This window comes from Trichechus manatus, unplaced genomic scaffold (genome assembly GCF_000243295.1).
Source record: "Trichechus manatus latirostris isolate Lorelei unplaced genomic scaffold, TriManLat1.0 scaffold00130, whole genome shotgun sequence".
Classification (NCBI taxonomy): Eukaryota; Metazoa; Chordata; class Mammalia; order Sirenia; family Trichechidae; genus Trichechus; species Trichechus manatus.
This window is the reverse complement of record NW_004444066.1, coordinates 5,257,029-5,283,801: the sequence shown is the minus strand read 5'-3', so window position 1 is coordinate 5,283,801 and position 26,773 is coordinate 5,257,029. Positions and strand designations below refer to the sequence as shown.

The window sequence follows — 26,773 nt, the reverse complement described above, 5'->3', positions numbered from 1 at the left end:
GCTTAGAGTAGAAAAATGGAACCACAGCCACAAAATGTGCTCCCTCTGCTCAAGATCAGCTTTCCCAAATCCCTGCTTAACTCCCATATAAGCTGAAATTACAAATTGGTAGTAAAACTTAAGGGACTCCTAATAAAAGCAACTTTTCATAAAAAGATCCTATTCAATAGGGGATGTGCCTGGGTATCAGGGGATCAAGAGAATCCAACACTCACCGCTGGCAAGAGGGAACCTTCATTCAGCCCCATCTGAGCTAAAATCCTAATTCGTTGATGCCAGAAGTGTGCTAAGCACCTTGGTTTGCAAAGATACAAAGTGAGAGGTCATCTCCATGTGTTTAGAGGGAGGCATTTATTTAAGCTGTGGCTGCCCTCACCTGAGGGCCTGTGCTGTTCCTCCCAGCTGTTTCCTTTTAAGAGCACCAAAAGGACAGGCAGGGCAAAAGGAAGAGAGCACCATTGCCTCTCTCCTTGCTGTCCTTCCCACCCGGGAAAGAGAAGAACTGGAAAGCAACACTGAGAAAGAGGCCCTAGCAAACAGTGGCACGATCAAGCACGTAGAGAAAATGGTTGGGTTTGATGTTTTAATAAAATGTTCAAATGAATAAAATCTACTAGGAGGTGATGTGACAAAGGCCGAACCCAAAGACCACCTGGCTTCTCTGCAGGGCCCAGGGACCCTGATGAAGTGACAGCCGCCACAAGTGACCATCTTCCATGGAAATAAAAGCATGTCACCAACACAATACACAACACCCTCTTCTGTCACCCGGCCCACCCACCTCCCTCATCCATGCCCTTCCCCAGCCCCTCTGTGCTCTCCATCTTGTTTTGGGCCCCCACCACCCAGACACCCCAAATAACTTGAGTCCCTTTTGTTTGTTTTCCTGACCTCCCAGCTTTGTCTATCCCCTTGTCTTAAGATGCAGCACTACACACGCTTTCAACACTATATAGCAGACTCTTGTACCTTAGTGGCCTGTCTGATAGCATGCATGTAAATGGGGGGGGGGGCATCAAACAAATCAAGGCTATGCATCAACAGAAAACAAAGCAATATTCGTAAAGCTAGGCAAGCGAGCGTAACATTGGAGAAACATAAGGCTTGAGGCTTATTGATTCTTTAAATCGCAACTGTTTGGATTCGCTTTCCTTCTTAAATATCGATGTACCATTTTGGCTTCAGAAAAATCTCTTCTTGCTTCTGCCCCTCTCTTTGAGGAGGACTTGCTTAACTCAGGGATGTGATGTTAGAACGGCCTCCGGGAGGCGCCACGATGCGCTTGCTAGCCGAGCGGACCCCCTCATCCACTTGGGTGCCTGCCATTGGAAATAAATTCCAAGAGAGATAAAAAAAAAGAGAGTGGAGGGGTGTACAAGACAGAGATTAGATTAATGTTAAGGGTGTAAGACATTAAGTGCCTTCCTGGTCTCATCTCCCAAGACACTTCCATTCCAGTCTGGCAGGTCCTCTAGACTTTTCATACCACACCCTCCCCCAAACCACCCTCTGCCAGGAAAAGCCAGGTTCTTATCTAGATTTCATCTGACCCTCAGCATGATAATACTGATAAGAAGAAAACAATAAATGATCAGGGGTGGATTAACTGGTTTACAGTAAGCAAAGTAGTGCACCTGTTTATGGTAAAATTTTGCACTACAGATTAGTAAGTAAAGACAATTAAGCCCTTGCATGCCTTGCTTATTGGGTAACCAGTCCCTGTAAATGATATGAAAAACGGCAGTTCACATCCATTGTGCCAGGCAGTGTTTTAAGTGCTCATCAGATTCTCTCATTTGATCCTCACACCTATTCTTTGAGAGAGGTACTATTATTCTCCCCATTTTTCAGAGGAGGTAACTGAGGCTCGAAGAGGTAATTTGCCCAAGGCCTCACAACTTGATGGGAGGATGGCCAGGTCTCTATAGCTACAATACAAAAGGAAACAGCAAAGTGCCCTTGTATCCCCTCAGAAGGATGCCTCTAAAAGTTTAAGGATTAAGACAGCCACAGAACAATGAAAAACGGCAAAAACACCAAAAAATTTCTTGTGACTAGCAGAATGTGAACTCCCAAAACTTTCAGCTCTTTGCCTCTGTCTTCTCCCCTAGCTTGTCTCCCTTATCTCTCTTTCTCTCTGTCTCCCTGTTTCTCTCAACCTTTACCCATCTTCCTTTTCCCATCTGCTGGTAATTTTCTCTTTAAAGGTCTCTTTCTATTCTTGTTATCTCACTTCTCTTATGTTTAAATTGTTCATAATAGAGATGTAAATGTACACTTGTTTTTCCCCAGCATAAGACTACTGGCTATGAAACAATTGAATAATTACTTTATTTTTTACTGTTGTTATTTCTTGGTAACTATTGCTGTATGGACATAATAATAATTGACAGCTAACATGCACTGAGCGGTTTCCGATTGCCGGGCACTGGGCTAAATGCTTTCAATGCACTTCCCATTTAAATTTCAGAAGAACTCTATGAAGAAGGTACCATCATTGTCTGCACTTCACAAATGAGGAAACCGGGACTCAGAAACAGGGACTTGCCTAAGAACCAGAGAGAGGATCAAGTCTACATCTGTCTGACTGGAAATTTATGCCATACCACTGTATCACTTTTTTGCCATTTCCTATTTAGACTTTATTAAAAATAAGAGACTAAGTGTAAAATGGAAAGAGCACTGGGCTGGGAGTCCACAGGCTTGATTCCTCGGCGTCTCCTCTAAGATACCTCAGCCTCAGCATCATCAACATTTTGGGCTAGATAATTCTTTGTGGTAGGAGGATGTCCTGTGCACGGTAGGATGTTTAGTAGCCTCCCTGGTCTCTACCCACTTGATGCTAGTAGCACCCACTCCCACTTGTGATTAAAAATGTCTCCAGACATTGCCAAATGTTCTCTTAGGGGCAAAATCGCCCCTGGTTGAGAACCAGTGCTCTGTCTACGTGACCTCCCTCTTCTAATCCATCATACGACAAAGTGAAACCAGGATGCTCTAACCACTTTCCCAGCTTCAAATTCTATGTCTAGACTAGCTTGTCCAGTAAAAAGAGTGTGAGGCACTTATGTAATTTAAAAAGTTTCCAGGAACCACACTAAACACATTAAAAGAAACAGGAGAAAATAATTTTAATAATATACTTTACTTAACCCAAAATATCTAAAATATGATTTTAACATGTAACCAATACAAAACATGACTAATGAGGTATTTTACTCTTATTTTTATTTTTTTAGACTAAACTTTTGAAATCCAGTGTGCATTATTTTACACTGACAGCACATCTCAATCTGGATCAGCCACATTTTAAAAGCTCAATAGCCACATGTGGCTAATGTCTACATTTGGACAGAGAAAATCTATATTTTGCTACAGTTAAATTGCTTTTTCAATATGGCTCTCATTATATTTCTTCTCCATGAGTAAGTGGCATTCAAGAGGAAAAACAAAAAAACCTTCTAACCCTTGATTTGTAGTATGTAACGCAAATAGCCTTTGACTGCTGGGTTTTTCATTACACTTTTAAGGTCTACGCATTTATCAGTTCCTTCTCTCTCTCCTCATGTCCTATCTCTTCTATTTTTGTTTCTTTGTTGTCCATCAGCACAGAGCCAAGCATTTACTAGAGATACAATAAACACTTCTTAATTGACTGGTCTCCCAGCTACTTTAAAAAAAAAAAAAAAATGAGTGAAGACAATAGTTTAACCTTTTTAATGGAAAAAGTCTTCATGAAAAATTAAGTTACACCTGAGATGCAGAATAGCTACAAGTTTAAGGGCATAGGTGCTGGAGGTGAGCAGAACTGGTCCTGAGAAGTGTTCCCCCACTCCCCCAGCTTACAAGCTGTTTGAATTTTTTAGGCAAGTTAGTTAAGCTGTCTGAGCCTCACTTTCCACATCTGTTAAATGGGGTAATACTATATTTCAGAGTTGTTAAAGAGTAGATAAGATTAATGATACAGCTAACATATGGTAAATGTTCAAACAATGGTAGCTATTGTTAGAGTTATTAGTATTACCAGGGAGAGGAAAATAAATATAATAGAAATCCTAGGTTAGAAGAAAGTACTGCAATTTAAGCATAAAAATAATTTGAGTTGTTAGCCTGGGCAAACACAGAAAACACAATATACGGCATAGTTCTCATAGTCTAACGCAGAAAATCATTATCAATTCATAGTCAAAAGTATCCCTGCCCCTCAGGTCTGATGGGTGCACGCAGAATTTGTCATCATTTAAACCTGACTCTTTAACCTGACTGTGCCTTGTCCTACTTTATCAGCAGGATTCCTTGTTGATTCAGAAAACCTCCCTGCTTGCCCCAGAAACCTTCTCACTAGAGGCTGATGCCAGCACTAACTAGGCTGGAAAAATGCGTTAAGGTTTAGCTCTTAGGGTCACTCCACCTCAGAGAACTGACCCTCCCCCCTCTTTCTTCTCTTTCTCACTAAAGATCATGACCAGCTTGTCTGACTCACCCGACAGGCTAAATCCCGACTGATGGAGATTCCTCACGGGTGGGTTGGGCCGAGTGGGAGAGCCCCGGGTGGAGCCCGCAGGTGTGCCCCCTTTCGGGGTGGTGGTCAGATCAAACACTGGTCCATCATACATGCCCCTCGGGACCGCGTGCAGGTCTGCCATCTGCCGCCAGAGAAAGTGCATCATCATTTATTCATTCAACAAACACTTATTAAGGGTCAGTTCTAATGAGCATAAATGTATCAGTGAACAAGGTGTGTGTAGCAGGAGCCAGACAATAATTAAAAAAAAAAATTAAGGAAGGGAGAGGTGGTATGAGATAAATAAAGGAGGGTGTCATGGTAAAGTGACCATTGAGGTGGTCAGTGATGGCCTCTTTAAAGAGATGAGCTGTGATCTGACAGATCAAAGGAGCTGGTCTGGGGGCTGGAATGGAGGGAGGGAGAAGTGTGGGCAGGGGCAGATTAACTAGTAAGCAAGGTACACACGGGCTTTACTGTGTTTACCTACTAATCTGTAGTGCACAATTTCACAAGGGTTCATCTTTGATGTGGTGAAAAACAGGTGAAATTGTGCACTACAGATTAGTAAGCAAGCACAAGTAACCTTGCTTACTGGGGAATCCGTCCCCAGTGGGTAATCTACACTGTGTGGGGGACGCAGACGAGTGATGAGGGCAGCATTTGCCGCAGAGGAAAGAGTGAGTGTATACAACCGCAGGTGGAAATGCTATGGATGGACGGACAGAGTGGGAAGGGTAGCAGTTTGAGACAAGATCATAGTGGTCACATGGGACCTTCATCCTCACACTCTTCAGCACAGATCAGAGTTGCAAGCCTAGAAATGAGTGTCCTGTGGTCTGTCCCACTGACCTCTGCCTGAGGCTCTGTGCTTGCCCTGGGCTGTGCAGCCAGCCAGCAGCATCCACCAAGTGCATGCTCCTTGCTGGGCCTGGTGCAGGTGATGGGGTTGATGGTGACAGGAAACACGGTGTCTCCTCTAAAGAAGCTTAGATCTAATACAGAAACACTGCAAGACCACCTAAGGCAGGGGTACAGCACTCAGCCTTGACCCGTGTCTTATCTTTGGCCAGAGGTGGGGCAATGAGGACATGCTGCCAGAGGAGTCTGACAGAACAGGATAGTTATCTATCCGAAAACTCCAAGAAGGGCCTACCACAGAGCCTTCCTTCTCTTCTGTGAGTGACTTGAGTACAGGCACAGAAGGATAGCTCATCACATTTGCAGATCATAATGATCAGGAGGGATGATGATGCTTCCATCTGCCCTCCCCAAAAACCTTGACCAACAACTCAAGATCATCAAATTGTCTTTGGGTCCAGAACCTAAATCATATTAATAGAAATACAGAGTCATTACAAGGGAAATTTGAGTTTCACTTTCTTCTCTAATAGTCCAAATCAAGATGGTCACAATAAAAAGATAAGAATGGTGAAGGGATTTAAAGCATTGTTGTAACATAAATAGAAGCAAACAGGGATGTTTAGACTACAGGATGGACGACTTTGGAAACACACACATGTTGTAAGAGATTGGTTTGGCTCATACTGTGCAGGAACTGGGAGTAGAATTGAACTGGTTGGTCAACTTTAGGAAGAAAGACTTCAGCTCAGCAGAAAGAAGTTCTTTCTCAGAGTCAGAGCTGTTCAGCTGCCTCATGAGACGGGGAGGCTCCCTGTGTTGCCAGTGTCCACACAGAGGCTGGATAACCACTTATTGGGATCACTGGGGGCTTTGGAGGGGAGTCATTTACACTTTGAGTTTCTGTGAGCTTCTCTTGAGTGGACACTGTAGTGTGCACCCAGATTGTATTCCCTAGCCCCTCGCAGCTACCATGACTGAACTCATTTTCCCAGCTGTTGGGAGTGTTGGCAGCTGAGCTCCTCCCAAGAATTTCCTTCAGCTGAAGAGTGCCTCCTTGGCCAACGTCCTGCCCGCTGTTCAGAGGCAGCCCACCTCCAACAACAAGTAGGCAGAGGGGGAGGGAGTGAATATAAGACTCAGCCTTGTTTCCCAAATTCAGAACAACTCTCAAGGACCACCCCAGCTCCAACTATTCATGTCAGATCAGCTGAAGCCTCTCTGACAATTGTGAGCCAGTTCAATTTCTCACTCTGCTTTCCATCATTTGCTCACAGGGATTGATCCTGAAAGCAATCCCCAGGGAACTTCTGCTTGCAAATCTCCCTCTCAAGAGTCTGTTTCTAAGAGAATCGGATCTGCAACACACTCTCTCTGTCTCACCCTAACCCACAGGGAGGCTGGAGGCCCTGGGGTGGGCCCAGGCACTGACGTGGCCATTGCTCTATTTCCTCTGAACTCATCCACAGTGACTTTACAAAGTGAGTCCTCTTCACTCTCCTCTTCCCACCATCACCTCCATCCCATCTGCAAGGATGACTATAACCTTCCTCACAGATGAAGTCAGGGCTCGGCTTCAAATTCCACATTTCCAGGGCTTAATCTAACCCTGCTTGTGGAGCCCTAATATTACACTAGTCACTGGGTGGTGCAAATGACTAAGCGCTTAGCTACTAACCAAACAGTTGGTGGCTCGAGTCCACTCAGAGAGAGGTGACTAAGAAGAAAGGCCTGGCAATCTACTTCTGAAAATTCAGCCATTGAAAACCAAATCAAGCAGAGTTCTACTCTGACACACATGGGGTCGCCATGAGTCAGAATCTACTCAACAGCAACTGGTACAGATTTGACATTACATGAAAGTGACCTGGAAATTGGTGAAGGGGAAGTGAGGGAAGTTGAAAAGACTTCCCTCACCCCTTAAATCCATTAGAGCTACTCTATTTACTCTGTTTAAATCCATTAGAGCTACTCTATTTACTCTATTTAAATCCATTAGAGCTACTCTATTTGTTTGTCATATATCCAGCTGCCAACACTCCCAGCAGCTGGGCGAATGAATTCATATCTAAGATGTCTTTTCAACCAGAAGAACTAGCTAAAAGAGTTAGAACTGTTTGCCCTGTGGAGCAAGACTAGACTGGGGGGTACACGGGTGGGTGGGGGTGGACTGCTGGTTCTCATTTTAAGTCTTCAAGAGTAATTATTTTTTAAAACATACCTGCAATTTTCTTATAAAATTTAAAATTATTTTAAACAAACCCATTGCCTACTGCCATCGAGTCAATTCCAACTCATAAACAAAAGCACTATGAAATATGGGAAAAATCATCTGGGAAAAGCTTTCTTCAAAAAATTTTGGAACCCACTGCTATAGTACACTAAGCCTGTGCCATTGCTGTGAATTTCTTTGTGAAGGTCTAGAGAACACAAAAAAACCTGTTGCTGTGGAGTTGACTTCAACTCATGGCGACCCCATGGTGTCACAGTAGAACTGTACTTCATAGAATTTTCAATGGCTGACTTTTTAAAAATAGATCTCCAGGCCCTTCTTCTGAGGTGCCTCTGGGTAGACTCAAATCTCCAACTTTATGGTTAGCAGCTGAGTGTGTTAACTGTCGCACCACCTAGGGACTCCCTGGAGAACACAGACCCTTGCTGTTTCCATGATTATCCGCATGCCTAAATGGGACACAAAAACCCTTGCCCACCTCAGGGCCCTGCCTGCTTCTTACCTTCCTCCTCGCTTTAATGCGCTTGTAGACATAGTCAGAGAATGGGCAGCAGGGGATGAAGCGGCCGGCCCCTTGAGTCACATGCAGGTTGCCATCCTCCAGCATGATCTTGCCCTGGCAGATTACAACCAGAGGAGCCCCACGCAGCTCCATCCCTTCAAAGATGTTATATTCTGCAGCCTGGAGGCCGGGGTGAGGGGAAAGACATAGGTGAGGGTGTAGGAAGGAAAGAGGAATGAGGTCACCTCTTCAGATTCTGGCTTCAGTGTCACTAGGAACTGTTCACTTGGTATTCCAGGAAAAGCTTAGATGCATCTGCAATCTTTCAGTGAGTGGAAGATACCAGGAGACAGATGCTTGCTAAATAAAGACGGGACTTCTTAACAGAGAGAGGTGCTCAATGTTCATTAAGGTCGTCATGTGGAAGTAAATTTTTGTTACTGCCAGTGTTCAAGGAGAAGCCAGATCACTGTCAGGGATACTGACTTGACAGGCTTGTATTGGGTGGGTGGGTAGGTGGGTTACATGAGCTTGATGTCCCTACAGCTCTCAATTAAATAATGTGATATTACACAGATTTAAGCAAAGGCTGTCACTACCAAAAATGGGATTTCTCCCTCCCTCCTTCATTATTCAACAAGTGAGAGGCGTTACTGCAAAACGGTTAGGAATATCTCTTTGGGGTCAAGTTGTCTAGGTTTGAATCCCCGCTCCACCATTTACTTGCTGTGTGACATTGTGTAAGTTATTTAACTTCTCTGCACCTCCATTTCCTTATCTATTAAAGGGGAATAATAAAAGCACCTGCCTGTAGAAGACTGTCATGCAGATTCAGTGAATCATAATTCAGCAAACTAAAAGCACAGTGCCTAAAACATTAAGTGCTTTAATTAAAAATGTTACCTGTTTTTACTAACAAGTATTAAGCCCCTTTCTGTTAGGCACTGGGCTGTAATTATCATCTTCCACATGAAACTCCTCATGAGGAAACTGTCAGTGCTGTTCATTAATTATTTTCCAGTTCCTTCTCCTTCCAGCAACAAAGCATCACTACAATTCCCATCCTCCTGAAGTTCGGTATAGCCATCTGATTGGCTTTGGTCAATGACCAAAGTGGTGGGAATGCTTTCAGAGTCAATGCACGAGTTACCAAGTCCCATTTCCCTGCCTGCAATCATGGCAGCACATGTGGAAATGGAGCCTCCCTCTATCAGCCTCCATCCCTGAGTGGCTATGACGAGCAGAGACCCTCCGCTGGCCCACTTTGAAAGGCATGAGTGGTAAATAAACCTATGGTGGTGTTAAGCCACTAATATTATTGGATTACTTGTTACTGCAACATATCCTGGTCCAACTGCCCTGGTACACCACATAAACAAATTCTTCCTGACCAGGCACCTCCACGTCTTCTCCATTCTAAGCCACTCCCACCAGCTTCAGCCTCACCGACTGGTGGTTCTTGGCAGAGACGATCTTCACAGCATCTGGATCCCAGATGACCAGGTCACTGTCAGAACCCACAGATATTCTTCCCTTGCGGGGATACAGGTTGAAGATCTTGGCAGCATTTGTGCTTGTCACAGCCACAAACTGGTTTTCATCCATTTTCCCTGTGGCCTATTAATAAAAATTAAAAAAAAAAAAAAAAAGTCAATGTAGGGCCCCTGAGCTCAGAGCAGGGTGATCAGAGATACAGGCGGCCTCTGAGATGGTAAGCACAGGACCCCACAGCCAGCGCCAGAATCTGCGGAGCTGTCACGGAAGGCTACCTGGGCAACATCGCTAAATATATGATTCACAATGGGCATTAAACCCATCAAAACCCATTGCCATTGAGTTGATTCCGACTCATAGGGACCCTGTAAGACAGAGTAGAACTGCCCCATAGGGTTTCCAAGGCTGTAATCTTTATGGGAGCTGACTGCCACATCTTTTTCCTGCGGAGCAGCTGTTGGGTTTAAACCATCGACCTTTCGGTTAGCAGCTGAACGCTTAACTAATGTACCACCAGGGCTCCCAAAGGGAGTTACCACTCCTGAAATGTGCACTGTCTCTGGATATGTACATGCATTTACTGAGATGATTGAGAAGTCACAGTAAAAACAAACATGTTATGATCCCATTCTTCATATAGGTGTTGGTATTTGCATGTGCATATGATAAGCATGGAAGAACCTTGACCAAATGATAACAATGGTTTTTCCTGGGTTATGGACTTATCAGTGATTTTTGTTTTCTTTCCTGTGTGTGGTTTTCTGAGGTTTCTAAGTGTCCTTTCTTGAGCATGTATCCTGCTGGAAATTAAATTCTGTATACATATATATATGTTTATATATATGTATATATGCTTATATATATATGGTTACATATACATACATGTTTAACAATTCCAGATAGTGCCAACATCAACACATAGAAATATTCATAAATACATAACAGGGTTTTAAAAAAAAAACATAGAAAAGCTAAGTACATGCGAGAAGAGACCAAATTACTCATATTTTTCCTCTTCTCAAAACAAAAAGCCTGGCAGAGTGAAAAAGAATTGAGTTTAAAATCTACATTGAGCTTCCTGGTAGTCAAGAAGAAGAAGGAAACTCAGTGGGTTACACTGAGTAGTTGAATGAGGCATTAATTTATTCATATGCATTCTACTTAGCTCTAAAAGGAATCAGTTTTTAAAATAAAAAATAGGGAAGTGATCAATTTAATATTGGGTTAAATATTAAGTTTACTAAAATCCTTGGGAGTGCCTTTGTTGGCATGGCTATTTCTTTTCAGCCCTTGTGAAGTGAACAAGGAAATTAAAATCAAGCCACGCTGCTAGAGGACATTGAAAGACAGTCCCTTTGGGTCACCACACACCTTCAGTATAGGGCATCCAGCTCTTGAGCAAGATGACTTCAGTCTAGGCACAGACCCATTTCTGAATGTATCAAAGGGTGACTGACATCCAGCCCTTTTCAAAGAAGTTATAAAATTCTCTAAACAAAAATAATTTAATGCACTTTTTTTTTTTTTTAAAGTAGAGATCATTCATGCCCTAAGATGAAGGATCTTTATGTTTGGTTCCTAGGCCTTAAGAGTCTAGATGAGGAGGTCTCTTCAAATCCCAGATCTCAGGATTCAACACTCTAGAAGGTAAATTCCCAAAGCATTTGAGCCACCTGATTCCAGACAGCTAAGCAAGTACGGGAAGCCTCGTCTCCACACCTCGCAGTCCCATCAGAGAGGCATGGAGAAGAGTAGCACTGCCATCTCTCTTGCCCACAGGAGGCTCTGATCTGACTGTGGACTGTCTTGTCTTGGCCATCTTCCCATGACCGCCATCCCTTACCACAGCCTTGTCCCAGATGACAGACATCCGCTCCTCCACGCCATTAGTGCCCTCGGGAATGGCTGTGAAGTTGTCCTTCCCAATGGCTTTCTGGGCAGTGCTGAAGGTGCAGTGGGCGCTCCCAGAGAGTTGCAGGTCCCCACTGGCAAAGAAAGAAGGTCCATGTGAGCGGGAGAGATTGTCAGAGGCACCACAGAGGACCAGAAGCTGGTGTGGTCTAGTGTAAGGGTTTGGAGTCTGACAGCTTGAGTTTGGAATCCCTCCTCTACTTCTCACCAGCTGTGTAAGCTTAGGTAAATTTCTCCTCCTCTCTAGAAAGGGAGTGGGATTAGATCATCTCTTTTGTAACAAAATAATAGGAACTCAAATGGATGATGGGACTGACCATAAGTGTCAGCAGAGAGCAGCTATAAACAAGTCTCCCTATAAATTTTGGTATGTGGTCATCATGACCAGCTGTGCAAATTTAGGCAAATGATTTAGCCTCTCTGACCCTCAGTGGTTTAATCTGTAAAATGGTGATAACAGTACCTCACTCATAAAGTTATTCTGAGGAATAAATAAGATCATGCATGTACTTTTACCATAGTGCTTGGCACAAAATAACTACTAACTGCTATTAACCATTAACATTGTTGTTATTTTAGCCACCATCACCATCAAGTTGGCCCCAACTCATGGAAACCCTGTGCAAAATGTGATGGAGCTATTGTGATTCATAGGGTATTCACTGGCTGACTTTTGGCAGTAGATCACCAGGCCTTTCTTCCTAGTCTTAGTCTGGAAGCTCCGTTGAAACCTGTTCAGCATCGTAGCAACACACAAGCCTCCAATGACAGAAGGGCAGTGGCTGTGCATGAGGTGCACTGTCCTGGAATTGAACCCTGGGTCTCCTGTATGGATATTACTATATTATTTTTAAAAATATGATGGGGAAGAGCCTGTTTTCGGTACTCAAGACTGCAGGAGAATTCTTTTATTGTATTTTATTTTTTGTTGTTGCTGTTGAGAATATACACAGCAAAACATACACAAATTCAACAAATCATACATATACAATCCAGTGACATTAATTACATTCTTCAAGTTATGTAACCATTCTCACTCTTCTTTTTCAAATTAACTCACTGGCCCCTAAGTTTCCTACCTAATATTTTGAGTTACTGTTATCAATTTGATCCCATATAGATAGTTCTTTAAAGAGAACAATGCTCCAGGCAGACATTCTTTACTAGTTAAGCTAAACTATTTTTGGTTTATGGTTTAAAGATTCTATCAGGGCAATAGTTTCAGAGGTTCATCCAGCCTTGAGTCCATGAGAATTTGAAATTCTATTTTGCATTTCCCCCTTCTGAACAGGATTCTTGTACTGAATCTTTGATCAAAATGTTCAGTAATGGTAGCAGGTACATCCCGTTCTTCTAGTCTCATGGTAAAGGAGGCAGTTGTTCATGGAGGCAATCAGCCACACATTTGCAGGGGAATACTTTTTTTTTTTTTTTAATTTTATTTTATTGTACTTTAAGTGAAAGTTTACAATTCAAGTTAGTCTCTCATACAAAAATTTATACATATATTGTTCTGTGACCCTAACTGCTCTCCCTATACTGTGACAGCACATTCCTCCTTTCCACCCGATATCCCGTGTCCTTTCAACCAGCTCCTGACCCTCTCTGCCTTCTCATCTCACCTCCGGACAGGAGCTGCCCGTTCAGTCTCATGTATCTACTTGAGCTAAGAAGCACACTCTTCATGAGTATCCTTTTATGTCCCATAGTCCAGTCTAATCTTTGACTGAAGAGTTGGCCTCGGGAATGGTTTTAGTGCAGGGCTGACAGAGAGTCCAGGGGCCATGCTCTCTGGGGTTCCTCCAGTCTCAGTCAGACCATTAAGTCTGGTCTTTTCACTAGAATTTGAGTTCTGCAGCCCACTTTTCTCCTGCTCCAACAGGGACTGTCTGTTGTGTTCCCCATCAGGGCAGTCATTGGTGGTAGCCAGGCACCATCTAGTTCTTCTGGTCTCAGGCTGTTGCAGTCTCAGGTTTATGCGGCCCTTTCTGTCTCTTGGGTTAATGCTTCCCTTGTGACCTTGGTGTTCTTCATTCTCCTTTACTCCAGGTGGGTCGGAACCAACTGATGCATCTTAGATGGTCACTTGCTAGCTTTTAATACCTGAGATGCCACTCACCAAAGTAGGATGCAAAACATTTTCTTAATAAACTTTGTTATGCCAACTGACCTAGATGTCCCCTGAAAGCATGGTCCCCAGACCTCCACCCCTTGAAGGGGAATTCTTAATGTGTTTTTCTCACTCCAGACCCTCATCTAGCTGATGGATGTATCTGCTCCAATCTCCTTCCCAGCAGTCTCAAGATGCTTCCACGCAATGCCTGCACCCACCTGGCCAGCAAGGAGTTGATGTAGTCAGGAGTGGTCGGGTCAGGGCTCAGAGGAGGGGATGTCACAAATGCAGCTGCCTTGGCCCAGTTCTTGCTCCAGTAATGGGTTCCATCTGTACCAAGGCTGGCAGTGATGGGCTCGCCGAAGACCACGTTTCCTGGAAAGGGTAGGGAATGGGTTTGCACAAAGAATGTTCTGCACTGGGCCCAGCTTAGATGAGCATTCCTCCTAAGCCTACTCAGGGCTGTGGCTCTGCAGTCAGGCTGGCCTGGGTTCAAATTCATGCTCCCACCTTTTCTAAGACTCTGCTTTTCTATCTGCTTAATGCAGACAATTCTGTATTTCCTAGAGTAAATGAAGATATTGATTGTTAGATGCAGCATTATTTCTCAAATTTTGAGGCAAATTAGAATTTGAGACAAAAGGAAGAAAAATCTATTTTGATTACAAGATTCATACTCATTTCAGAAATGTTAAAAATATAGAATGAATATGTCCTAGAATTGAGAAAATAAGATGATGGTTACTTCTCAAGCTTGTTGTGAAAATGAAAGGATTTGGTATATGTAAAGTCTCTGGCACATAGGAGGTGTTCAGTAAATATTGATTTCTTTCTTTCCTATTCCTTCCCATTGAAGAGGCTAAAAGCCCCAAAGCTGCCCACCTCACTGGGAACTGCTAGAACCTGCTGTTACAAGGACATACTTTGGTTCCAAAAAGTAAAACCCATTTCTGTGGATGACAGGCTCTCAATATTTTTCTCATCATGTTGGTTACCCCTTGAGCTAAGGCAAGGAGTGATCTGCTCAAGGACATGCAATGATGTGGAACATGACGAAGATGAGGTAGCTTCTTGAAGCCTGCATCTGGATTAGCGGCTTAACTGCCCAACCCAAGGGAAGGGGAGGAGATACACTGATCCAAGCTTTTGTTGAGCTTCTTAAAAGAGGGATATTGATACAAAAGGCAATGCTGTCTCATAGAAACTGGCTGGTGTCAAGTCTCTCTGTGCCAGAATCCTGGGCCAAAGATGCCCCATGTAGCCCTGGACTTATTTAGCTTCACTCCTCAAGTTCCACATTCCAAGTTCCTCTCAAGTCTAGGAGGGCTCTATGGCCAGGATTACAAACAAGTTTGCCTTGCTTTAACCCCAATCCATTGGTAATGGTTGCCTGGGATTCTGTGTAGAGAAGATTTCTAATAATGCTCTGGTCTCAGTAGAAAAGACTTAAGATTAGTGATGTCTGCCACATGCAAAAGAAGGAAGCAGCAGAAAGGATTCATATATGGCAGCCCTGCTCTCTGGGGTGGCAGTAAAAAGGATCCACACGTGACTGCCAAGTGTTTCAAAGTTTCTCCAAAAATATTCACCAAACTAAAGCATACAGGACCACAAAGAAAAGAAGCAATGAAAGTCAGGACAAGAGTTCAAGCACTATCAAGAGAAATACAATCTTAGAAGTAGAAGAACTCTCCATCTGGGCCATCTTTAGCACGGTAGAGTAGAACAAGCAAAGACTGTAATTATACCTGGGAGCTAGGAGATCCTGGACAAGTTATACTTCAGTTTCCTCATCTGAAAAATGAGGATAATAACGCCTACTTCCCAAAGTTATTTGAGAATTCTACATAATAATAAATTTAAAGTGTCTGCCTCAGTGCTGGGCATAGTTGGTGCTCATTAAATTGTTGATTACTAACGTTAATTCTGAGCGGCAGGGTTACGAAGGAGTGCTTGGAGCATAAACACACTGAGACATAAAGAGTACCCTGGTCCAGAGGGACGTGCAACCCTGCGAAACTCTCTGTCTTCCTGCTCTCCATGCTCTGGTCTCTTTCCCTGAAAACGACAGCTCATGAGATGTTCCCTGGCTTCAATCTCAGCAGCAAGTTTTCATTACTGAAATGATGTCTCCCTTCAGCCCTGGAGACACAGCTGCATTATTTCTTCTGGCCAGAGAAGTTATGAGCCAGAAGGCTAAGGGTGAGGAATTCTTCTCCAGGAAGCATGAAATAAAACCCAGCATTTCACTGCGACACCCTGTCCACGAGGCCCCCGGACTATCCTGAGAATGGGTCCCAGCAGGATGTAAGCGTGCCAGGGCAAGTGTGGTCGGTGGTCATGGGGAGATGGTGGGGGTGGCCCCCACATACATTTCTTCTTTTTTTGCTTTTACTATTTATATATTTATATATACTTTTTTTTTTTTTTTTCCTGCTTTCCTCCAGAAATGGGGAAGGAACACTGGGCTGCTTTCCTGGTTCTCGCCAGATGACTCATACCCACGGGAGCAACCATGCCATGCCAGTCGAGACATTTAAAAGCTGAGGGAAAACAGCAGACTTACTGTGAGTGGGGTAATGTAGGAGATGCTCCAGAATCTGCCAGCTAGGAAGATTATCTAGAATTAGGAAGACTCCCCTCCTGCAGGAAGGGACCACCCTTTGCCAGAAGGCCAGGCAGCTAACACTTAGCTGTCAGAGTCAGCTGTAACTATTTTTAGCCACCGGAGTCACTCACACTTGGAGTTTGACAGACCAGTTCTGAGTCTGGTACATGAATTACTCATCTCGCGTCTCTCCACCACCAGAATGTCCACCGGCCCACAGCGGTAGCAATCATACAGCCGGGCCTGGTAAATCCTCTTACAACAAAAAAATAGAGCCCTGGGTCTTCAGTTTCTCAACCACACTCTTCATTTACCCAACCTCACAACTGAAACAATTAGCCTGCCATCCAGGAAAAGAACCAATGGCAGAAAACAATGCTTGAAATGGGAGTAAATTTTAACTAAGCACAAAGCAAACAAATGAAGCCCAAGTTCACAGCTAAGAAGATAAGAAGCAGAGGTCAGAACAGCGGAGAAGGATGCCCAGAGTGCCTGGGAGGCGCAATCATTTAAAGTACTCGGCTGCTAACCAAAAGGTTGGAGGTTTGAGTCCACCCAAAGGCACCTCAGAAGAAAGGCCTGGCAATCAACTTCCAAAAATTCAACCACTAAGAACCCTATGATGTACAGTTCTATTCTGACATACATGGGGTCGCCATGAGTTGGAACCATGCCCATAGACATATTGTGGAAATCAATTCAACCCTTTTTCTAAAATAACTGGCATTAACCTGCATGGCTCAGGTTACCATGTAACACTGCTTCTGTTCTCTGTCCTTAATCCTGGCCAGTCAGAAAATGCCAACCCTAGAGCTGTTATCGGTTTAGGGATGAGCACATGGCTGAAGCCAAGGCAATTACAGTCCTCCTGGGGACTTCTGCTTGAGCTGCTGGAAAAGGTGTATTCTACTTCCCCGTTATGCCCCCACTAAGTGTTGAGGATAGCAGGTGCCTCCTGGCATCTACTTTTGTCATTGTTCGGTCTGCATCTCCCCGGAAAATGAAGTCAGTGGAGAAGAAACCAGAGCTAAGAAACGAAGGAGAGAGATAGGGCCCCAATACCATTGTTTAAACCCCTTGCTATAGCCATGCCTGAAACACTTACAAGCAATAATTTACTTTTGTTTGTTTAAGCCAGTTGGAGTTGGATTTTTTACTTTTGCACTCAAAATAATCTTGACATCCATATATAAAGCTCAGATAATGTAACTCAACAATCAAAGATCAAAAATGAACTGATTCAAGCTTGAGCCATCCTGGGCAAACCGCTTAACCTTGAGACTCTAAGTTTACTCATATGCTAAGTGGGAGAAATCCTGGGATCCTGCCATTCACACAAGATGTGAGAGGATCAAATGAGCTAAGACATATGAGGAGCTTCCTAAAGAGCCAACAGACAAAAACAGAACCACTGCCGTTGAGAAGATTCTGATTCATAGTGACCCTATAGGACAGATAAGAACCGTCTCATAGGGTTTCTGAGGCTGCAATCTTTACGGAAGCGGATTACAACATCTTTCTCCTGTACAGGGCCTGGTGGGCTCAAACTGCTGACCTTTCGGTTAGCAGCCAAGCAGTTAACTACTGCGCCACCAGGGTTCCATTTCTAGAGGACAGACAGGGAGGGAAGGAGCCACATAGCATGACTGGCATGCCAAGACCCAGGGAGCACAAATCACCTTTCTTTCTGGCTTGTGAGATGAGGTCAGCTGCACTCTTGCTCATGACCTTTGTGATGTAGAGAGGGCAGTTGGTTTGGCTGGCGATGGTGATGGCCCGGAACACAGCCTCAGCTTCCAGCTGCAAAAAAAAAAAAAAAAAAGTCCCCAGGAGTCAATAGGAACATGAGCTAGCTGCTTCCCTGCCAACACAAACTGTGAGAATGCAGTGTAGTGCAGAAGTTAAAAGCCTAGGATCCAAACTCCAGATCTACCACTTTCTAGCCATGTCATTTCTCACAATGTCTCACCTATAAAATAGAGATAAGAAGAGTATAGCATAAGGTTGTGTGAAAGAAATGTCTGGCACAGATAAAGCAGCTAAGGAATGTAGAGTTTTTCCTTAGTCTCCTGTCTTCTCTCTAAACCAAACCAAAAAAAACCCAACCCACTGCTGTCAGTCAATTCTGACTCATAGCAACCCTAGGACAGAGTAGAACTGCCCCATAGAGTTTCCAAGCAGCAGCTGGTGGATTCAAACTGCCAACCTTTTGGTTAGCAGCCGAGCTCTTAACCACTGTGCCACCAGGGCTCCGTTATGCCTACAATCACATTTGCACAAATCCTTTCCTGCAGCTACGGGTTATCAGCGAAGGGTTAATTCTAGCAGGCATTTCTTACAACAATTCCCAGGCTTCTCAGCACAAAGACTTCTTTTATTATCCAGTTCCTCCACTCCACCCTAATGCAGAATTCATGTTTTCAAATATTAACCAACCCAGTTGCATTTATTAACAAGTAATGAGCTTTTCCTTACTTTATTAACAAAAATAGCTATAGGTCTGAGATGCCTGATTCTGAGTCTCGGCTCTGCCACTTACTGGCTGGGTGATCTCAGGTAAGTTACACAACCTCCCAAAGCCCAGCTTTCTTTTCTGTAAAGTGAGGATGCTAACAGAACCTGGTGCATAGGGCTGCTGTGAGGACTGAATGAGTTAATCCTCGTAAGGCAAATTAGCCCATTCCTGGAACAAGGCGAGTGTTCCTCCAGGGCAATAATCACCCTCAATAATAATAATAATAATAGGTGTCACTGCTGGTCAGTCTCTCACCAGTGTGAGAGAGCCCCTGCTACTATACGACATGAAGTGCGTCCAATTTACCCCAAAGCAGAGGCATTTGGCATTTTTCCTTTCAATCAGCCAACAGTTAATTTTTGGATGGATATGACATACTGGTGAGCCTGTGCAGCCCAGCACTTTAAAAAAGTACCAGAAATAGTTTGCAGATGCAAACTAGTGTGTAATGCAAACCAGTCTTGGCGCATGGTGGGAGGGACTCATCAGACAGGCTCTAAGCACTCGGCTGGTGGAGCTGGCATGCCCCGGGCTGCACTTTGTTCCTTGTGGATGAGGCCCTGGAGACCCCTGAGCACAGGTGAATGTGGTGATCACCCTGAAGCACCCAGACCTCTGTACTCTGGCGTGGCTGTCTCTGTGCCTTGGGTGCCAGCTCTCTGAGAGGCATCACTCCAGATGGTATCCGGGTGTGCTTTGAACTGAAGAGAGGCTGGCTCCTCCCATGCTCATTCCATCCTTTTCACACCTACGCTGACCACTTCAGCTCCCCATGACCTCAGGCCTGGCCCCTCTGATCTCCTTCCCTCTCAGCACTGCAGGTTTTCCAGCACTTTGACAACATGGCTATCTTTGGAAGGTTACATCACCCTCCAACTTCACCCAAAAGGCTTCCAAGGTTGCAGAGATCTGCAGCTGAGAGGCTTTCTACTAAAAAGGAGACGGAACAGGGAGAGGGTGTGGATGGAGGGGCCTGAAAAAACAAACCAAGTAACAAAAATAGACTTTGCTGTGAAATCCCCTGGCTGCTGCTGAAGAAATCTTTCTTGCCAGCACATCCCTACAGTAACCAGCATTTAAGACAAGTTTCACAAATAGCGCTGATCACTCTGGCCTGCTCACACTGTGTAAAGAGTTCCCCAGCCCTTCCAATATGACGGGCCAGTGGGTTAACCTCTCTGGGCTTCAGTCTCCGGACCTGAATGATTGGCATACTAATGCCAACCACCCAAAGCCTTGGCAAGGACAGTCAAGATAATGCATGCAATGAGCACAGTGCTGGGTACAGTGAAGTAGTCCATAAAAACCAAAACCAAACCCACTGCCATCGAGTTGATTCTGACTCATAGCAACCCTATAAGACAGAGTAGAACTGCCCCATATGGTTTCCAAGGCTGCAAATCTTTACAGAGGTAGACTGCCACATCTTTCTCCCAGGGAGCGTCTGGTGCGCTAGAACTGCCAACCTTTCAGTTAGCAGCCAAGCACTTAACCACTGTACCATCAGGGCTCCTCTGAAGTGCTCAGTGGAAAACCAAAAACCAAACTCACTGCAGTTGAGTCGATTCCAACTCATGGTGACCCCTGTGAAGGGACGTGGTATTATTAAAGAGACAGACTTTTCAGGAATGCTGTGTGTGACCGTTATCCCAATCACAAAATTATAAATTAGTTTAAATGTCCACCAAAAATATCATTGGACACAAAGAAGTCTCCGGGGTGCCGATAATGTTTCTCAAACTGGGTGCTGGTTACACAAGTATATTCAGTTTGTGAAAATTCACTGCACCCTTATGATAAGGCACACTTGTTTCTATGTGTGTTACATTTTAATTTTTAAAAGACTTTTAAAAAATATCATTTGAGATGGGTAATGGAAATACAGTCATTTCTGGTTCTGGCTTCTTCTGCCTGTTGTAGAATTTGGGGCTTGGAATGACAGGACATGGCCAGGAACATGGAGGGCCTTGAATTTGCCCCAGGTCCCAGACCCAGGCCAGTCCTCAAAGCCAATTCGCTGTCTGCCATATGGGCCGTCAATTCCCAGCTCTACGCCCCGCGCCAGCAGCTCAAGTTCCTAACATCCCAGAGACACAGAATCAGATACTTGTTACCTTTTATTCTCTCTTTAGGTGCTAAGCACAGGCACACACCATCATTTTATACATGGAAAACACCCATACCTGGACATAATCATCACCTTACACCAATGGATGGGCATGGCACCTATGAAAAATCTTTTCAACCTCCTATCCATATGGCCAATATTTTGCAGGACTCCAAGGCAATATGGAATAAGGGAGTAAGTGAAAATGCCTCCATCCACACTGACTAGTGAAGGAATTAGAAATGTCTCACTCCTACTGAATAACTGTGGAGTACACTGTATGTTCTGTTATCTTTAGGAGATTAGGGGTCAGAAGTAAGCATTTCCCTTGCATACCTTTCTAATTAATTTCCTCAGGGCCTCTGAGCTAGGGTCAATTGGAAGTGGTTTCTGAAAGAAATGTCCCAATACTGCTGTCATAGATTCTGTCACCACCTTTCAGCCATGTTTATCTGTACATTGGGTGTGTCTGTGCCCAAAGAAGCAAACATTCCCAATATAAAATGAGCTGCTGAGAATGCTGTAACAGGAGGCTTTTGGAAAATGCTGGTAAAGAGCTTTCATTGCTACTGCTCTCTCCCTCCTCCAACCCCCTCCAACGCCCTGCAACTTACCTCCTCTGGTCTGCTCAGAACATGGCCTTCTGGGCCAGTTATCCCCATTTCCAACATCCGGGTTTGCTCCTAGGATGATAAAAGAATAGACAGTTTTGAAAAGAGCTCAGCTGAGACTTGGAAAAGTTAGGCAGTATGTTCTACTCTAAAGACATGCTCAGGGGAAAAAAGAATAAGATGAATATGCTGAGAAAATTTATTAATTCTGTATTTGCAGTTGCAAAATAGGGTGGAGTTTTTACTAAAAGGAGAAAGGCATTTAGGAGTGGCTTGAGCCCTGGTGGCGCAGTGGTTAAGAGCTCAGCTGCTAACCAAAAAGATGGGCAGTTGGAATCCACCAGCTGCTACTTAGAAACCCTATGGGGCAGTTCTCCTCTGTCCTATAGGGCTGCTATGAGTCAGAATCAACTCAACAGCAACATGTTTGTTTGTTTGTTTGTTTGTTTTTTGCTTTTATTAAAAAGACTCAGTCTGTTAGAGTACCAATTTTTTCTCTACAGTACCCATCAAAAGTCACACCATCTCACTTATTCTCCATCTCTTTCAGGCCTAGCTACCTCCAAAAGTGAATTTGTTCAATTCATTTGTTTATGCATTTCTGCATTTCAAAACCCATGCATTCAACAAAATGAATGTCATGTGGTCCCTAAACTCACGGAGCTTACAGTTTCATGTTCTGGTTCCCAAAGTATGGTCCATTTACCCCTACATCAGACTCACCTGGGTTGTTAAAGAAATGCAGATTTCTGGCCCCATCCAGGACTACCAAATCAGAATATGTGGGGCTAAATCCTAGAAGTCTGCATTTTAATATGCCCCTCAAACTTTTTTATACTTTAAACCTTTGGCTTGAATGAACGGATTCAGAATTTAACCAGACAAAATAATGCCTCAAACAGCATTATCTGAGTCTTTCAATCAAATTCTATTTAACGAAGTTGTCGACATGGCAAAATAACTGACTTACCCTTATGGCTGATGGCTAAATTCCTAAGACTTCTAGCCAGCTTTCAGAAAGACGTAGGTAGCTAGGCAGTGAACACACACAGGGACTAATTGGAGCTGGCAGAAATCCTAAACCAGCATCTCTGTGGCTTTGCTGGCATTCACTCTCCAATTACTAACGCCAGTTCCAATGCACCTCTGCACCAGCAAGCTGGCCCAGTGGCCTGGGAGTATGCTGGTGATGTGGGAGATGAAGGAGAGAGGGTGAACTCAATTAAGCCTTGTTTCACTTTGAAAACTATGAGCTATTTAGAAAGGAAATGATTCCTTCCACCTGGAAAAGAAGAACTTTTCTTTTTACTAACAAATTATTCTAAAAGGGAGTAGGAAGAAAATGCATGTATTATAAGTAATCATGAGAAGTAAAATGGTTATACCTCTAGTTTTAATCCTCGCACAAACGGTTGGCATTTGACTGCTACCCGTAAGAGTGGTGATTCAAACCCACCCAGCTGCACCAAGGAAGAAAGGCCTGGCAATCTGTGCCCATAAATATTACAGCCAAGAAAACCCTATGAAGAAGCTCTACGGTGTAACACATGGAGTCACCATGAATTGGAATCGACTCAACAGCAATGAGTTTGGTTGCTTTTTGTTCTCATTTATCGAAACTTGGACTGAATGAAATTTCTTCCAAACTCTGATAAGTTTCCACTGTGAATTGCCTCCTGAAGTCACATAAGGGTTAAGGTCTCCAACTAAAGCATCTTCAGCCTTGTATGACACTCTCACTTCTATCTTGTTTAAGAGTGCAAGGGCAAGAGGTGGCATAGGATGAGGCCAGCTCAAGGAGTGGATTCCAAGCACATTCAGATCACCAGGGAGGAGCTTTCAAAATACAGTTGTTTGAACTCTGTTGTTGTCATGTGCTGTCGAATCAATTCCAACTCATAGCGACTCTGTAGGATAGAGTAAAACTTCCCGCATAGAGTTTCCTAGATTATAATCGTTATGGGAGCAGATCGTCAGGTCTTTTCTCCTGAGGAGCAGCTGGCGGGTTCAAATCCCCAACCTTTGGGTTAGCAGCCGAGTACTTAAACACTGAGCCACTAGGGCTCCTTGTCTGAACTCTACTGCTCACCTATGAATGAGAATCTCTGGAATTAGGAGAAAAAAATGGAAATTTTCTGCTTAAAGATTCTGCTGCACTGCTCATGTTGGGAAGTCCTGCTCTAAAAGTCTAAAGGCCCACTGATGTCTGCTTGCATGGGCAGGGAAGCAGTGGGCACTCTAAGACACTGACTGTAGCTATAATCACATCACAGTTTGGGTCACGACTCGATGGCAGCTTGCTCCATATGAAAGGGACTGTGTCTTTTTTATCTTCTCTCTCCAAGACTTGGCACATAACAGGTACCAATAAATATTTGTTGAATAAATGGTTAAAGACACTGTGCTCTCAGATGGTGCTGTCAGCTTGAAATTTTTGAAAGTCATCCTTGTTTGTACCCAAAGGAAAGGCTTCTTCTCACTCTTTAGTCCCTTTTGCATACAAGCATCAAGATACTGAGTACAGCAGCTGCCTTCACTTAGACAATGTGATAAAATCTTTCAGCTCAAGATGAATTTAAATAAACACACACAAGAATCTCATCCAAATGGAAAAATGCCCAGAGGTAGGGAACAGGGACAGCAGAGGTGCTCTGTGCTTAAGGAGCCACAAGAGGAAGAGGAGCTGGGAAAAGGGACTTTACCTTGGAGCACATTTGCCTTCAGGGAGTCTAGAATGAAAAGCAGGGAGCTCATTGTCTGTGATAGCTGGATGGAGGGCTGGGACCTTTGGCTGCTGCCTTGAAAACTTGGAGAAGGGAGAGGAGTGACAGTTAACATTGCTGGGATGCCTCCCATGGAAGCAAGAAATCTGGACCCTCTCTGGAAAATGATTTCATTATCCTGCGTGCATGGGGGATGTGAGACAAGGTGCTGTCAAGGGCCTGGCTAATGAGCTTCCCTGGTCATTAGGGAGAGGAAATCTCACATGTAGTCCTCATCCTCCGCCAGCAGGACAACGTTCAGAGTCTGGAGCCCTGTACTTCTGGGCGCTGCCTTTCTGTGTAGGACTTTGGCTGGGCAGCCGGAGGAAGGGGCCACAGATGTACCGTTTCTGCCCACTGAGGCACATCACCTTAGGGGCTAAGATGTGGCTTTACCAGTTATTGCCTGTGTGCTTCGGACTGGTGAGCTAATCATTCTGAGCCTCAGTGTTCTCATCTATGAAATAGGGATGATAACAGGGGAAGGTTAAGTGAGAACATACTGGAGTACTTAGTAGTGCCTAGAATATAACAATAAGTGCTGACCTATTGCTACTGCTATTAGACACCAACGTTCATTGCAGCACTATTGGTAATAGTTATAAAAAGGTGGAAACAACCTAAATGTTATCAACAGATGAATGGGTACACAAAATGTGGTACATAGATAGAATGGAATACTACTGAGCAATAAGGAAAAATGAAGTCCATAATACAACATGGATGAACCTTGAAAACATTATTCTGAGTGAGGTAAGTCAATCACAAAAGGGCAAATATTGTATGATCTCACTTATATAAAACACCTGGAATAGGCAAATGGATAGAGACCAAAGTTTATTAGTGGTTACCAGGAAGGGTGATGAAAATTTAGGCAATAAATATTGGTGATGGTTGCACAACATGATTAATAATGTAACTGATATCACTAAATAGCATATGTCAAAAACATTAAATTGGCAAATGTTGTGTTATATATATTTACACTAATTAAAAAAATGCTACCACTACTAGGAAGCTAAGGGGTCTGAGATTCAGGTCAGCCTAAACATTGTTCTCACACCTCTGCCAATCACGTTCACCACATCCTGGGCACCTTCTAAAACAAAGGCACAACCCAAGCATTTGTGAGATATGGAATGCATCTGTTTTGGCTCACCTCTAAAGCATAGTGCCTGGTCTAAAGCGCTGAGGCAATACTCTTTGAAAGAATGAATAACGGTTTCTTGCTGTTAATGTTGTCAAATGGACTAAGACAGCCCACTCTTCTTTTCTGGCTGCCTCCTCCTAGCAGAGACCAATCCTGAATGTTTCCGAGAGAAACAAAGCCCTTCCCAAGACACATCTGTGCATCTATCCCATTAGGCAGCCCAGGAGATGGAGAGAGCATTGCTTTCTGCTTCCTTGCAAACGATCAATTTGGGCCTCGGGGCCCTCACTTTCATCACTCTTTGCTCCAGTTTTTCAATGTACCTTCTGGGAAACCAGTGGGACGTCTGATCCCCACAAGACCTAAGTTTTTTATTATCTAAGGCAGTGAGTTCTGCAGACCTGGATCAGATTTATGGTTTCAGAGAAATAATGCCTGAGGGTTTTTCTTTAGGACACAGACTGTCAGATAGCTTTGACGCATTTTCAGAAGAGTATCAGCAATGCTCCCCCACTGAAAGATACAATTTGAAAACCTTCCACGACATCTTTTCTGATTCCCCAAAATGGCCAGATCTCTTTCTGTTTTACAGCATCTTCTACTTTCTCCCTTGCTTGTCTACATTTCCCGTCCTAGACCATGAGGTTCTTTAGGGAATGTTCTGCTCTTAGCTGTGCCAGAGCACTTATGACAGTCTCTTGCATACATTGACAGCTCAAGCAACACTGAAGAAATGAGGAAAGCCCATGCAGAAAGCACATTGTGTTACCTGAGCAATGATATCCCCATTTTCAGCATGAACCTGGGCAATGGACCCCAGCTCTCCCAGGCAGCTGAAGATCTCATATAGCTGAAACAGAAATGAGCGTTTGTCACCTTCACAAGTCACTGATGCTTTTAACAATCTAATAAAAGGGCTGATGACTAAATCCAAAGCTAAAAACAAATGGGATGAGCCAAGAGAAGTGCCTAGGGATGAAATAATAGACTAAAACAAGCATGGCCAAAAGGAGTGCTAGTCTAACAGAACCCTAGAAAACTCTGTCTTTGTAAAGAACCTAGAGTCTTTATAGGCAGACAGGGCAAACATATAGAAAGTGCTACCAACCTATTTACTCTGCCTCTGGCATACATTTTTAACGGAATTATTTCCCACGGAGCTGAGATCAAGCTTCAGAATCCTTCTTAACAAGTGCTCCAGAAAGCTACTACTGTCTGGTCAGCAGCTGACACAAAAGCTTAAACCCCTGCCTGCCTCTTAACCTCTCAAGATAAACTTACCTTCGCCTCCTAACTAGGAGGTATGGGAATGAATTTCTTTTTTTTTTTTTTTCCTATGAAAACTTGAGATTTGTCTCAAACAAATCACATTCCAAATTTCTTAGGGAGAGTCAGAAGCAAG

General features: G+C 43.8%; 1 protein-coding gene across 2 annotated transcripts in view; it reads right to left on the bottom strand.

The window, feature by feature from the left end:
* Nucleotides 1–569: 569 nt before the first annotated feature.
* DPYSL3 (dihydropyrimidinase like 3) overlaps nucleotides 570–26,773 on the bottom strand; it is a 146,221-nt gene continuing 120,017 nt past the window's right edge. Inside the window, exons 6-14 of one of the 2 annotated variants that reach the window (XM_004384931.1) lie at nucleotides 26,141–26,221; nucleotides 21,463–21,531; nucleotides 17,906–18,026; nucleotides 13,837–13,993; nucleotides 11,438–11,579; nucleotides 9,547–9,717; nucleotides 8,101–8,280; nucleotides 4,484–4,646; nucleotides 570–1,319 (exon numbers count right to left, since the gene is read on the bottom strand). In XM_004384931.1, coding sequence (XP_004384988.1) covers nucleotides 1,231–1,319; nucleotides 4,484–4,646; nucleotides 8,101–8,280; nucleotides 9,547–9,717; nucleotides 11,438–11,579; nucleotides 13,837–13,993; nucleotides 17,906–18,026; nucleotides 21,463–21,531; nucleotides 26,141–26,221 — 1,173 coding nt within the window. In that variant the 3' untranslated portion in view covers nucleotides 570–1,230. The remainder of the gene's footprint in view (nucleotides 1,320–4,483; nucleotides 4,647–8,100; nucleotides 8,281–9,546; nucleotides 9,718–11,437; nucleotides 11,580–13,836; nucleotides 13,994–17,905; nucleotides 18,027–21,462; nucleotides 21,532–26,140; nucleotides 26,222–26,773) is intronic. The other variant, XM_004384930.2, reaches the window with a different exon arrangement.